This window comes from Typha angustifolia, chromosome 6, assembly GCF_048772165.1.
Source record: "Typha angustifolia cultivar Huaian chromosome 6, ASM4877216v1, whole genome shotgun sequence".
NCBI classification, from domain to species: Eukaryota; Viridiplantae; Streptophyta; class Magnoliopsida; order Poales; family Typhaceae; genus Typha; species Typha angustifolia.
The window spans coordinates 2,388,804-2,404,449 of NC_133244.1; the positions used below are offsets into that span (position 1 = coordinate 2,388,804).

Below are 15,646 nucleotides of genomic sequence, written 5' to 3' on the forward strand. Positions count from 1 at the left end.
GAACGAAAAAGCAAATAGTGGTGCCAAATCTACACCGACACAATGTAATAATGAGTGTTTTGCAATCAAACATTACTGAAGGATATGAAATATTAATACGACAGCTAGTTCTCTCTAATTATCAGTTTCCTCTTGCAAAACAAGGCAAGAAATAAACGCAGTGGAATAGAGTTGGCATCAGATCAGAAAAATAAATAAATAACAAAGATAAGTTGTTAAAAAAATTGCGAGTCCATTATCTGCAAATGGGACAGAGTTGTAACACAGGTTAACTATACATGTAGAACAAACATTTGAGACAGATACAAGCCATCCTTTCTTTCAAGGAGAAAGGAAATAAAGTTAATAAACTGAAAACCAAAGGTGTCTTCTTCATGCCAATATACAATGAGGTTTAATGTCATCTAGGCAAATAGCAAATATGAGGACTTTCAGCAATAGGTATTGGTCAAGCAAATCTTCAAACCAAGGAGCAAAAGAAGTTGATTACCTCTGCTACCACAAACAAATTCTATCCACAACAATTGTGAGCCATGGAAAAACACATGATGCTTCAAGGTGTTTCACAAATGGTAACTGGTATGATCAACAACAGTAAGACCATTCTGCGTCATGCATATGTACTCAAAACACGCTCTAATGTTCATTCTTTCCCTTTGAGAAAAATCAGCAAAACATACTCTAATGTTCATTCTTTCCCTTTGAGAAAAATCGGCTGAAACCGCGTCCATGTTTCTCAGGCGCTGAATTAGTCAAGGGGAAAGAGGAGGCTGATCTCGACGACCTGTGCTTTTGGCGTTTCGAGCTGATAGGTGATTTTGGAAAAGGGCTTGCCTCGGTATCAGATGGACTCATGTGGGAGTTGTATCCATCGAAGGGGGATTCGGCTCCTATTCGCTCATTCAAATTAGCTGCAGCATTTTCAAACTCAAACTGACCTAAGAGCTGCTGAGTGTGCACCCCTCGAGGATAATCACCACTTGTGCCTGGTTCATCTTCAAAAAGATCATCTTCAAATTGTTGTCTGTTGTTTGGGGAGGAACTGAGGGGCTCCATTGGAGGACGCAGAGATTGCAACTGCCGACCAAGAAGAAAAATCGTCTCCTGACACTCTGCAAGCTTCTCTGTTGCTGTTGCTATCTCTCTCTCCTGCCATTATTTCAAAGGTAATTAAAGAGTACTAGTACTATCAAACACATGAATATTCCAAATATTTTCAGGTAATTTTGGCCTTCAAATTGCAACAATGAAGTCATTGAATGAATCTAGACCAGTTATCTTTAAGTTTGTACCAGAAACAGTTGTCTAATATACAAAATTGTAATTGAAGGATGTCCATACTTTATGCAAGTCAGATATCAATGGAGATATGATGAGCATTTCTTGATGCTCCCAGTAAATACCATAACAATAATATACCATCAGTAATACCAATCATTTGAAACACCTCAAATTCCAACAGAATCTCATCACAGAAGGTTACCAGAAGTATGGAAGAGGCCCCAACCATTGACTAAAGTAGTTAACTTGATACAGCATATAAATCACTAAACGTAGCAGATATAGAGTTCTTCTAATCTGTCAAAGTAGCATTCTTCGATCTTACTGTCTTCCTGGAATTATTGGAAAAAGACAAGAAAAACTAAGAGAAAGCCCTAGTTGGGAAACAGTTGGGTGATAATATAATTAAGAGACGTGATTGATTCTATGTAGGGTTGGTCCATTTCATAAGAAGACCTAATCCAACTAGAATTTGAAGGGTTTTTTTCTTTTGAGGAGTTCTACTCCAAGTAGGAAAATGAAAATCTTTTTCCTTCTAGGCGTTCTATTCTTAAAAGGAACAGTGTGATTATCGCATATTCTTTGGGTTAAAGAATTCATTGGCTTGTTCGTTCAAATATGCTAACATGGATGGAGCATCCACAATAAAGTTAGTTCATCCATTGGAGAAGAGGCTAGTGTTAGATCCTTTTTTAGAAATTTTGATTTTATTTGTGTTCTGTGTGAGTGCATGGATTTGTACTCTTGGTTTTAGATTTGGAAATGAATCTAGTGTTCGATCCATGGTCTTTCCCTGGTTGAAGTTTTTCCACATAAATCTCATTTTTTTATCAGTTTTTCATTTTCTTTTTCTATCATTTGGATCTAATATGTGATATCCAGCTGAAAAAATAGATTTTGTAGATTAGCGAAGACCCTAGCAGTGAGCAGCAAATAAGAAAATTCTAGTAAATAGAGGTGCCTAAAGTCAAACTGCATTCTTCACTGTCCAACACTCAAACCACAATTCACTTTTATCAAATCCCTAATTCGTCATAACTTTCTTATCACAAAATTGGAAATTATCAATTAAATTGTTTGCCAATATGGCTTTTCATCATGGATGGCCGTGCCGACCGGCACGGGACGTGCCAGCGGCGTACCGGCAAGTGGCACGAGGGGTGCCGCACAGCACCCCTCCTAATAGCTTCGCCATCGACCTCGTCGTCGCCGCTAGCTTTCGCCCGAGCTCGTGTCGAGTGCCCTAGCCAAAAGAGGGGAAAAAAGAGAGAGAGAGAGAGGGGATTATTAGTTAAAACTTAAGTTGCAGATTCAGAGCGGCGACGGCGACCGGGAGCGGCAATGGCTACCAGGAGCGGCGACGGCGATGGCTAAGGTGGTACATTTTTCTCTCCTTTTCTTACGGCACGGCCGGCAAGTGTTGCGGCATGTGCCGTGCTGTGCCGTGCCTGTGGCATGGCCATCGTTGCTTTTCATATTGTTTCTTTAGGTACCAACTAGATTAGATTATGGTTTCAAGTTTGGCATGAGCTAGCCTAGTTCAATTTGAAACAGATTGTTTTCAGCTATGACTGTCCCAAAATGTTGTTGGGAGATAGGGACTTCTAGTCTAAGTGAACAAGGATGATACAGACCTTGAATTCCAACTCAATCCAAGAGCAACCTATTAGGTGAGGATTCAAGAGTCTATATAAATCAAGGATTCTAGTTTCGGCCGATCCCGAGTGGGATCGGCCGAAACCACCCGATTTTAGCCTGTACAGGTGGCTGCAAGCAACCACCTGCAGCATGGAGTTGTCTGCTGACAGTAGCAGCTAGAGAGAGAGAGGGGGAGAGAGAGAGAGAGAAAGAGGAAGGGAGAGTGAGGGAGAGAAAGGGAGAGAGGGTAAAAGGAACAAAGAATGAGGGAGAGGGAAAGATTAAAAAAAAAGAGGGTATGAGAGAGAGAGAGAGTGAGAGAGAGGGAAAGATTGAAAAAAAAGAGGGTATGAGAGGGGAAAAAAGGAAGAGAGAGTGAGGGAGAGGGAAAGATTAAAAAAAAAGGTGAGAAAGAGAGAAAGAAAAAGATAGAAAAAAAGGAGTGTCGGAGAGAATGGATACTTTAGACTAACAGTTAGAGGGATAGAAAAGAAGAGAGGGAGAAAAAGAGATTTTTACTTTTTAGGCTTTATATGTGAGTAATTATTATTTCTTATTTTCTTATAATTTTTTCTAAATTTTTAGAAATTTCTCAACATTTTTAATAATATTTAGAATTTTATTTAATTAAAATAGTCCGATCCGATACAGGTGGCCGATACGGCCGATATGACCGATACAACCGATACGTATCGTTTTTCGGACTGCCGATCCCGATCCCGATACCGATTTTTGAAACCTTGATATAAATCCATTCACCTTACCCTTTTTCCAAATATGGGAGTGACCCTGAACAATCTTTCAAGTCCAATCTACTACTCAACAAAAACCTTGGTCCCAATTTCTCTTTTGTTCATCTTAATGGTGTCGAGAGTCGGTCTCTTCCATCCCCTAACTAGTCTTTATGAGTCTGCAAGTCCTAGTTGTCAAAGCTCGTGCATCATCTCCATGCGCTTTTGTCCTAACCTGAGCCCAATCCCAAGGCCTAGCTTTACCAGCTGTATCACGCTGCAACTAATTAGCATCACGCTGCAACTAATTAGCATTAGATGACTTCACTCCAAGAGCTGACATATCCGCAAGACCCACCATGCAAGCAGTCCAAGATCATTGAACCATTAGCTATATTATCAATTGCTAGGGGATGGGGTTGTTGTGATCCAAGTGAAACAAAGCTTGATACAAACCTTAAAAAAGCTATTAGGTGAAGACCTCTATATAAATCTTTTTGTGTTTTCCTTTTTTTCAATGTGGAACTAAATCCTCACATGTGATACTCAACAAATTCACCCGAGAATTGGTAATTAGTTGCGGTCTTGATAGTTTCAATCAGTTTCCATGGTTTCAATTAGTTCCGGTTTTCATGGTTTGGCTGAAACTACCAAAACCGGTTAAATAAAATATATTAAATCCATTTTTGAATCATCTTGCCGACCAAACATAACTGAAAAGAACTAATAATTCACCTCTCAACTCTCTACCTCACCCTATTTCACTCATTAATCAAAATCTATAGCCCCTTGGCTCTCTTCCTTCTTTCCCTTCCAATCTCTAGCCCCTTGGCTCTCTTCCTTCTCCTTCCAATCGCAAACCTAATTTGCATAATACCACTTAACTTTATACTGACAAGGAGACAAGATGGTACATATATAATCTTTTTCCTGCAATGTATTTTCAGGTTTCTCCTTGTGTGGAGATACCAAGATCTTTATGGTGGCAACAGTTTTCATGCCTAAGACTTCAGGCAAAGCCAGGGGCAGCCATCTCGCTGTTGTATGATCCCTCAAAAGTAATCAAAACAGGACATTGGCAGGACAAAGAAAAACTTCAAAATTTGGAATGAATGTACTTCTACTGAATAGACCCAGTATCGAAGAGCTGAAGTATGACAGATTGACGAGAAAAGATGTAAAGCATAAGCAATCATTATTCAGGCAAAACACTAGAAATGGCAAGGAAGAAAATGAAATGAACGTGAAAAGTTAATATTCTAAATTACTCGCAAGTTATCGTCATACATTCATCTGTAGGTCATGAACATTTACCTGCTTCATTTTAATGTCAGTGTCAGGATCCGAGCACATTGAACTCTTCTCTTTCCTGATAAGAGGAAAACCATATGAGGAAGTCAAATGGGAGGAAATACTAATCTTTTCAAGCAGCAGTAAATGAAGAACCATAAAAGAAAAAATGAGGCAAATAAAGCACCAGCCTGAAAACAGAGACTAAAACAAGGAGAGAAAATATAGTAGATGAATTCAATGCTAACCTTTCCATCTGCTCTTGAAGTTCTTTGTATCTTGTCAAATCCTCCTGATGACTTTGCCTTTCTGCAAGAAGCTCCAAATTCAAAGTTTCTAGTTTCGTCTTCAGGAAGTTCATTTCAGCTTCTAATTCTAAAGTGTGTGATTCAAGTGAATTGTAGGACTCAGCCATGCACTTCAACTGTGTCTCAGCTAAGCTGTTTGTTTTCTGACTGGCAGCCAATTGTGATCTTAGCTCTGCCATGTTCTTCTCTGCTTCAGCCAACTGAAGTTTTGTGTGTTCCAACATTTCATTACATTCTACTAGTTCTATCTCTAGGTTTGTTTTATCTGATTTCAGTTGCTCATATTCCTCGAGAGAACATTTCTGTGCTTCAGTCTTCGATCCAAAGTCAGAATTAATAGGCCCTTCAAACTCAGGATCAGAGGAGGAATGAGATATGACAGAATGACGACCTGTAAAGTTCGCTTCTATTGGTCCATTCATAGCCACTTTATTTTCCAATAATGTTACCTTGTCCACGCAATCCAGATTATTGCTTTCTCCATCACTGCCTTTAACATTCGACATCATAAAGTTTATCTCACTGGTTTCAGATAAGATGTAGGATAAAGCAATTATAAAGTCACATAGACTTTTCTCATTAATTGGAACTTTCTTGACAGATGTGGAGAATAGTTCTATTTTCTCACGAAGTCCATGATAGTCACAAGGCCCACACTGAATTTCCACTTCTCTGCCAATTGATTTCACAAAATCATGAAGTTGAGAAATAGCATTCCATAATTCCTGATTTAGGGCATGTTTTGTGTCACTCTTTATATCACCATCTAGTTTTGATGAAGTTCCATTGTCTGTAACTTCATCATGACATTCTTTTTCATCACAATTAACATCCACTGAAGGTTCATCAATAATGCAAGCTAGAGAATGCTGGGGCAACTCTTCTTGTATATCTCTCAGAATATAGCTAATATTCTCTAGGACTTTTCCCACATCATCCGGTAAAAGTTGAGAATCAAATACTGAAGCTATTCTTGATTGAAGTTTCAGCAGTGGAGAATCCATTTTACTTGATGCAAACTCCACATGAGGGGATTGGTTACTGGAATATGATGGCCTTTCAGGTGATAGTAAAGCTGGCTCTGATTCTTTGCCACTCTCATTCCTTTCAGATACAACAGATAAGGTATTACTATTGTCAGCATTCTCAAATTTCATGTTAACAACCGCACCCTCTGAATTATTGTTTTCAGCTGGTAAACAAGCTAATCTCTCCATTTCTAGAAAGTCATCCATTAGTTCCAAATTATTAGAATTTTCGGCCTTACCTTTGTCAACTTCTTTTCCCTTTTTGAACTGTGAGAGTTCAGATATCAATGCAGTAGCCCAAGACTCAGAACAGCTTCCTTCGTCGTCAATTCCATCTTCAGACATGGAGCTCAAACTTGGCCCATTGCTTCCATTTTGGCTCAAAGTAACATCAAAACGGATGTCCATATTTGAATGTGATGGGCTCTTTTGCTGGTTCAGAGCCAGAAACTGCATTTCCATGCTGCGAAGCTTACTTGTTGTCTTAGCACACATGTTTCTTGCTGCCTGTAGCTCACTGTTACGTTTTGACAAAGCTTCTTTTATCATCTTAGTTTCTTCCTCCATTGCCAATAACCGTGCAGTCAGAAGTTCATTATCCTTTTGGAATGGCTGAAAGTTTTCAAAGGCAAATTCAGGAGCCGGAGGCAGTGTATGATGAGGGGCAGTATTCTTAGCAGGAGAGCGTCGTAATCTATTTTCACCATAATCTCGACCTAGATTTTCAACTTCTAATTTCATTTGAGCCAATGCAGCAGGCCCAGGCAACTTTTTCCGTACAAGCCCACGTAACCTTTGGCACTCTGCTTCCAACTTTGTTATCTTCTTGACATCCTCAAGGTGCTGCTTGTTCGCCACATCAGCTGACCTCAAGCTCATATTCTTTTCTTCATTGCGAATTTCAAGCTCCTTTGAGACAATATGAATTTCATACTTCAATGAACTTATTTCCCTTTCACAAGATTGAAGACCACTCTTTAACACTTCGATCTCAGCATCTGCTTGAGATTTTTCTTCACTGATTTTCATCAGCATGTTTGAGCGTTCTTGAAGAGATCTTGAAAGTGCAGCATTGTCAGCAGAAGCCTTTAGGAGCTCCTGATCAAAATCAATTATTCTTGCTTCTAGCTCAGACTTGACTTCTTCCCATTCTTTGGTTCTTAAAAATACCACATCATGCAGTTTTTGCTCACTTTCTTCCTTAACATTCCTTATCTGTTTCATGCATTCCTTTAGAGCACCATCTAGATGAGATGATCTCTCTTCAGCTGCTAGCCTTGACAGTGTAACAGATTCAAGTTGATGTTTGAGCACCGAGGCTTCTGCTTCAGCTTTCTCCCAACCTACAGAGAATGACAGGATATTCCAGAAGAATATTATTAACCAGCAATTTCAGAAACCATGACAATTAAATCTTGGGATCAACTTCTAAATATGACTGCAGACTCATGAATTAAGTAAGGTCTTTGCTAATAAGAATTGACTGGAGTGAAGAAAAGGACAAACATTATTATACCTGAAACTGCTTCTTCGGCGACTTTAGCATGCTGTTTTACTAGGTTTTCTTTAGTGGTCATCTCAGATTGTGCTGTGGCTAACTTTTCATTCAGGACTTTCACTTCCTCTTCCAAGTCAGTGAAATGTGCATATGTTTCTGGAGAAATTTGTACATAATTTACCACTTTTGTGTTTTCCTGAAAATGAAGAAAATTGATTCATGTGAGAATAAGTAGGGTAAATCATACTATGAATAATGTTTATCATTAATTTTTCCAATGAACAGAATTCAAAATGTCTCATGTCAGAAAGATAGAGAAGATAGCATAAGCGCTGATACTATAAAAAGGCCAATTAAAGCAAATGAAAGAACATGTCCATGACAAACATTCATGCATAAACAAAAGGGGATTCACTACATTTGCATACAAAAAATTTTATTAGGAGAAATTGTTATAATGCGTAAAGAACGGCATTTGCAATTCAATTTAATTTTATATAGTTTAATACCTAAAATACCTGTTTCACCTTTTACAATCTCCCTCCCCCTCCCTCCCAAAAACCCACACAAATGGATTCACATTAGTCACTAACAACCTCAACCAACCATGCTTCCCTTCACACTACTGGTCTTTCTCACCTTCACTACTGCCCGCCAATTCTACACTCTCCCCAGTCTGTATTCTCCTCCAACAACCCCTGCCTACTCTCCAGTGCAAGTCAACCCCACTCCTAACTCCTTCCTACCTCCTATCACAAAAGTCATCTTCTCAGTAGGTAGAGTTTGCTCTAAGCCAACTCTTCCGTGTATCTGAATAACATGATGGCACTACATAGCTCATTCTTATGAGGTTGAAATATACCACAACTAATGATTAACCAGGCATTAAACAGTTAGAGAATAGAATACATGGCTGAGTTTTGAATGGAAGAAAATCTTATATAGCTTGTGGCATGTAATTTGTCAGCGGGTACCCTATAATTAGCACCACAACATTTGATATTTTCATTTGTATTGCAGAACAATAGAATAGCCTAACCTCTGTCTTGCATTATGCCACACACCTTCTTAAGTAAATGCTAATAGAACCCTCACGGAAGAAAACAATTTTTTCTGCAATATGTACTGAGGCATGCTTAGCTAACTAGGTATATTATGCTTATAGTCAAGAATTTGCAGAATATTCCTGACTGTCAATATGCACACCATAAGATGGAAAAAATATTATCCTTCAATTTTAGTACTTTATCAGATAATAGATACCATTTATATTTTGAAGCAAAGGCCCCATTACAGGCCACAAGGAGAAACACCAAGATTTCTAAATGGTACAAATGCGAGTGGATAGAATGTTTAACTACTGATATTTGCTTAGATCAACTGAAAGCTTTATCTCAGAAAATGAGATCACTTCCCCTTCTTCGTTACCTCTGTGAATACATGACCTTCCTGAGTACTGCTATCTAAATGAATTGGGCTCTTACAACCACATTGTGTGTTCCTAAACTTTGACAAGCCTATGCAGGTACATGGGTGACTAACAGCCAGAGAACATTTGCCAGGGGGAAAAAAAGTCTTTTCATTTGTTTCTTTAGTTTAGAAACCTCATTTTACCAACAATAGAAGCAGGTGATTTGGAGAGATAAAAGACTTCCAGACCTATTACAACATGCCTCCAGAAATTGTGCTGGTGTTGGCAAATGACTAATTAAGCTGATTGGAATAAATAAATCCTCGTGTGGCAGAAGACACTATGCAGACCAGAGGTAGTCATTTTATAGGAGAATAAAATTACCACTGCCCTTATGCTGCCAATACCATTGCATCTTACACCATTAGCAAGCCAAAAGAACACAGAAAGGAGGAGGACTTGGATTACCTTAAATTATCAGTACTTGGTAACTTCATAAATATGATTACCTTAACTCAAGGATATCATTAAATTTTGCAGGGCAAGCAAAAAGTACGGTGTCTTATGACCAACAATGAGAAAAGATAGGGCTCAAGTTTAAAATAATGGATAAGCTGGACTCGAGCCATAACAGTTTAGCAACAAGCCAGACCAAGTAAAATCATGCAAACAAACCTGATCAGTTTGGTTGACACCCGAATTAGGTAAAGATGTATTTGATGGATCTGCTGTAGATGCTTTTTCAGAAGATTTTTTCTTCCAAGGCCAGCTTCGTCTATCCATTTTAAACTATATATCTGATGAAATATGCTGAAAAATCAAAATTATGCCAATGTCAACAATAATGAAAATAGATTAAAGTCACAAATAAGAGTAAATCATGTATGATCTGCCACTGTTGAGAACAAGGATAATAAAGAAGCTGCAAATTTCCTAAATAAGTTAGCAAATGGAGAATAAAAGTAATAACTTCTCGTTCTCAGGGATAATGTTAAAAGATATTTGAATAGAATAATTGATGATAAATTTTTGCATGTAGTCTACAAAAGAGTAGACTACAGACTTTTCCTAAAAGACCAAGTATAAACAACTGCAAGTCGGAATCCTGCAACTTACTTATAATTTCCATAATATTGTAAGATACCCTCATCTGACAGAAGCAAATTGATGAATGCTAACAGAATTGGACTCCGGCATAACATGCTTAATTGACAATGTGGAAGTTCAAAATTCAAATGTGTTCTTAATTAGAATGAGAGGATCATTCCATCTACCACTTGGATACATCTAGTGATCTGCAGCAGTCATGGTTACCACCAAAAGAGGTACTTGTACAAATAAACTTGGTCAAAACAACGGCAAAACTTCTGGTTGAAGCAAATCAAATATAAGTTCAAAACTGAGTATGAATACATGGATTACAGCATCTGTAGCCCTTATTAGGGACATAACACTAGGATGCAACAAAAGGATCATAGATCATCTCAACCACCTATTTGAGTCTAAATAGATAAAATGACATGCAAGTGAAGCATTTCCACCCAACCAATTTAACTACATTTCTCTAGTACCTGCATAAGTAATTACAAAAAGAAACATGTAGTTGATATGGGAACTAAATCCAAAAGAAAACAATAAGAAATAGTATAAAAGAAGTACCCCAAAAAAAAAAGTAGACCTGTTGTAAGGTAGTTGCAAGACTTAAAATAGGTGGGGCATAGAATGACAAGACCCACAGAACAATTAAATGATCACAGACGGTAATTAGAAGCATCCATTGCCCTGTCCGATAGAGTAAGTACCACACGGAGTAACTCCTTGCAGAGGAATAATGCAAACTCTACTTCTTTTTTATAATTTTTAAATCAGTTTTCATGAAAAAGCTTTATCCAATGAATTCAATAGCCATATAAACTTGGTCAAAACAACGGCAAAAAAAGAAACAAACCTTTGCAATCCAAATCACTACTTGAAAGAATAGAATTTAAAAACAATAATGAGAGAATAAGATGTCAGATAGCACAAAGCTAGATCCTTTTATATATTTGGCTAGAGAAATAACCCGTTTTTATATAATCTCTTTGTTTATCATATGGAAAACCATTAATCGTACGGCGTTGCAAGACGAGTAAAACAAGAGGAAGAGAAACCTGACAGTGAAAATATTCAAATATGCCCAAATCCACTTCAAGTACCAAAACTACGAGAAAATAGAACAGGAACAATCGTAAGAGGCAAAACCCGGAGAGAAAAAAAGAATCGGAATGCAGAATTACCAAACCTCTCCGAAATAGATCCAATAGATTGATCAGAGGGAATCGCTTCAGAATTCCATTAATAAATCAAATCGATGAGCACACAACAACATTAAAACAATAAAACTTGGCAATAAAACCGCTATAACACGCCAAACTCAGCAACATTTCGATTTTTAACAAGCGATTTATCGAATCCAGCTGCAAAAGTGAGGATCAGGAACCGAGAGAAGGCTCAAAAATCAAAAGAAAGAAAGGTCGCATCCTACCAGATGGAATGCAGATGGAAGGATAGGAATTTCAGCAGCAGATCTGGATTGAGCTGCAGGCGGATTGCATGAATGATGGCATTATTCCCTTGGGTTGCTTGCTTTAGCTTCAATCTACCACAGTAGTTTATAGTTCGGTAGATATAAAAAAAGAGAGCGGAGAAAGAGAGAGAAGAGAGAAGAGAGGAGAGAGGAGAGAGGAGAGAGGAGAGAGAGAGAGTGGGAAGAAAGTGGTGGAGAGAGAGAGCAGGTAGGAGTAATTGCTCCACTTAAAAGCTTGGTGATAGAAAGGATCCAAAGATGCTCGCTTTTGTTAAGTGTATTCAAATGGTGTCCTTTTTTTGAGACTAATGACACGTATTATCCTCTGGCAAAAAATAAATATATATTTTCTTTCCTCGCACCCTATCGACCATGTGGGACAAATCCACCTCTTTGACCGCTGGGTAATTACGCATTACAATAGAAGCGTTTTAGACGATTTCTACGTTCCAGTGTTGATGAAACTATACACGCTGTCACTGGAAACGACGAATTAACTTAAATAATTTAATTTTGTATCAAAATAAATAAGGATTAGGAGACAGTTCTATTTAACTTACTTATATTAAAAATATTAAAGATTAATTACATGTTGACGCTTCAACTAGTATCAAAAATTGTACATACACATCCCCTAAGCTATTTAAATATATTATTAAGTCTCCTTCGTCAATATTTTATTATAAATTTGATATAAATCATCTTAAAAAAATAACTAACTTAATACATAAATAAAAATACCTTTATCTTTCTTTTATATTCTTTGGTCCTGTTCTTTAATCATCTTCATGATAATTTCTCTAAATATTAAACTACAAACTAATCTTCACTAATTCTTTCAAAATTACTTCTAATAACAATAGAAGTAGAAGCATTGTTATCTATTTAACTAGTTAGTTAATTTTGAAATATTTTTTCTAATAGAATTTCTAACGAGAGGGCTTAATAATACATTTAGATAATTTACTAAGTGTATTTGTCTACTTTTTTTTCTTAAGAAGGTAAAAATGATACAAAGTAATAGTTGATGGATCAAATTAATTAATCTTTTTCAAATTTATAATATTTAAAAGATAAAAATATAGGTTCGATTAATTTGGGCAAAAAAATTTACACTTAACTGTTGCAATCCGATCAAAAATCCAAAAGATACTTTATTAAAGTACATGAAGTGAAATATATTTTATCACTAAAACAAAATTATTTTAATATATTTTAACGCTAAGATAAAAGTATGTTGCATATCATCCCTAATTAAGCTAATAAGTTTTGGGGAAAATATAATTTACGTTCGTCTAATTATGTCAAAATCCAGAGTGTCTTTTCGAAAACTGCTAATATTTTCTTCCAAAAACTAATTGTGAAATTAATTTGTTGGGAGTTGAACGGTGCCTTAGTACCTAAAAAATCTTAATTCCTAATGAATTGAATTTATTACTGAAAGGTGAAGATCCAAAACCTCGTTGTCCTCTTCCGTACTTCATTTGATCCAGAGCTCAAACGTACAGTTTTAGCAATAGCACTTCATTTAAATTAAATTAATTCTTGTGTCCTTCAAACGACAAAAACAAGAATAGAATTCAATTCATTTTCTAGACTTATATCAGCAAAGTTTAAAAGGGCGGTCACTTGTTTGCTCTTAACTTATGGTGCATTTAAGGAGAAGTTGGAGAATGCCTATCACCTTAATGAGTTAAAGGAGATCGAAGTTGGAATATGTCTATCAACTTAGATTATAAAATATATATAATAGTCACCTTTTCCTTTGTAGTAAGTGATAAAATAAAACATTTTCTTAGAACAGAGCAAATCAGACTGACTATTCAAACTAGTGCAGTACCGAAAGAATCGAATAAACTAAAAGTAATAATTTCTTTATATATATATAAAGAAATCTAAGGATTATTCTCTTGAGAGGCTATATTATTTGGTTGTATATCTATTCTTCAACATTTCTGTTGTTTTTCTCCTAGTCGCACTACTTTCATGCCTAACATTATGTGGCACTGAGCTCTAACAAATGGACCTGATTAGGCCATCCGATAATCATCATTGGGTGTCCCAATGGCCTATGTCACCAAATGCTCGCTTGCAATGTTTTGCCGCGAAGATTTACTTCACCTACTAGCATATTAGCATGATGTATTATCTTTGTATAGTGCATGTATGATTAGATTATACTATCATTATGTGAAGGCCGTTTGTCAAGAAGTGCATGAGGCCCTAGTAGTGAGTTTTTTTTAGGTTTCAGTTATTTTTCTTTCCTCGCTTTGAGGGCCTTCTTCACTGTTGCCGTCAACCTGCTCTCTTCTCTCCATCTCTCTCTCTTCCTCCTTATTTGTCTTTCCTCTCTCATCGTCATCTTATCGTCTTCTTATAGTTTCCGTTGATTATGTTAAGTTTAATTGATAATTTTATTTATGTAATATGTCTAGATTTTATATATGAACATATACATTAGTTATGACAAGCCATGAGATATTTAATAAAAACATATTAAAGTGAAAGATTGATTTGAAGTACTCAAATAATGTCACGATGGTTGGAGTAGAGTAAAAAAAATATCTAAGGGCACAAGAACAGTCACTTTGTATTTAATTATTAAATCAGTTATTCAAATGGACCCCACAGACGTTTAGGCATTTAAACAACCTTTCTAGGCGTTTGAACGGTTGGGCCTATAAAATCCAACTTATTATGAGCATTCAAATGGGATTTCGTGCATTTGATTGGCCTTATGAAAACACAAGTCTAAGATTGACTTAAATTAGTTTTTCTTGTCTATTTTGCAAATATATATAAGTCCTTGAACCCTAGAAGATGTGGAGAAGATTGAAGAATAAATATTAAAGCCCTTCGTTGATCAAGAAGATAAAAGATTTGAGAGCTTAAAGATTATTCTTGATCAAGAAGATAAAAGATTTTTTCTTGACTACTTGATTGCAATAGTGCTGCAGGCAAACTTTGAACATTTTCCTTATATGATTATCTAAGGTCATGATTCCTATTGCTTTTACATGTGCCTTTAGGCTTGATGTTTTTTTTTTATTGTAGTAATGCTTACTGTGTAACCAAGTGTGAGACTCATATCAAATGGTCACCGTTTTATTTCTTTTCCCAATTGCGTATCAAACAATGTTCTATGAATTAATATATCCTTACGGACTTTCATTAACAAAAACAAATGATTAGATAATACTATTGATTCGAGAGCACAAATTTCAAATCCATGTAGCTTTGTCTAGTTTTGGACAATCATCTTATTCCCTATTTTATCAATTACACGCATCGGAGAGACATAATCACCACCATTCTAATCCTTTGAGATATTTGTTTAGTTGTATCATATTTTGGATGGGCAAGATTATAAATGTCAAATGTGCTTGATTTGCATGCTGATGTGTATCCGACAACACACCAGATATAGACTAAATCTGGTTTGAGGTTAACTCCTAAACTCAATTAGTTAGTTTTATTTTTTTAGTTTTGATTTTTTGAAGAGTAAACTTAATTAGATATAAAAAAAATAAAAAATTATTTAGAACTAAACCAGTTTAGGGGTCTCTAAACTCAAAGCAAGAAAGGGCTAATGTCTTTAAGCACCTATTATATATCTTTGAAATTTTTGTGATTCATCATCAATTGCATATATTGAGCAACCGCAATTACAACTCATTCTAATGCATTAGATTTTCATATTCCATTCTGGAATGCGATGTGCGCATCATAACGACCGAAAATAGCATCCACCCAAACCAAACCAACCTTACAGCCATCCGGCGGTTTGTCCCTTTCGTTGCACTCAATCTCCCAAATTTTAAACAACTGATATTTAGTTGATACCTAATTAGTATGAGATAATAGCCTAATAACTAAAGATGGTCCCCCGCCCCCT

At 36.4% G+C, this 15,646-nt stretch overlaps 1 protein-coding gene across 1 annotated transcript; it reads right to left on the reverse strand.

The window, feature by feature from the left end:
* Nucleotides 1-212: 212 nt before the first annotated feature.
* Nucleotides 213-11,974, reverse strand: LOC140760809 (filament-like plant protein 4). Its single transcript, XM_073097827.1, has 6 exons — nt 11,710-11,974; nt 9,861-9,995; nt 7,793-7,970; nt 5,189-7,619; nt 4,965-5,019; nt 213-1,149 (listed from the first exon to the last, which is right to left on the reverse strand). The coding sequence occupies exons 2-6, from the start codon at nt 9,966-9,968 to the stop codon at nt 682-684; spliced, it is 3,240 nt and encodes a 1,079-aa protein (XP_072953928.1). The 5' UTR covers nt 9,969-9,995; nt 11,710-11,974; the 3' UTR covers nt 213-681.
* Between the last annotated feature and the right edge of the window lie 3,672 nt (nt 11,975-15,646).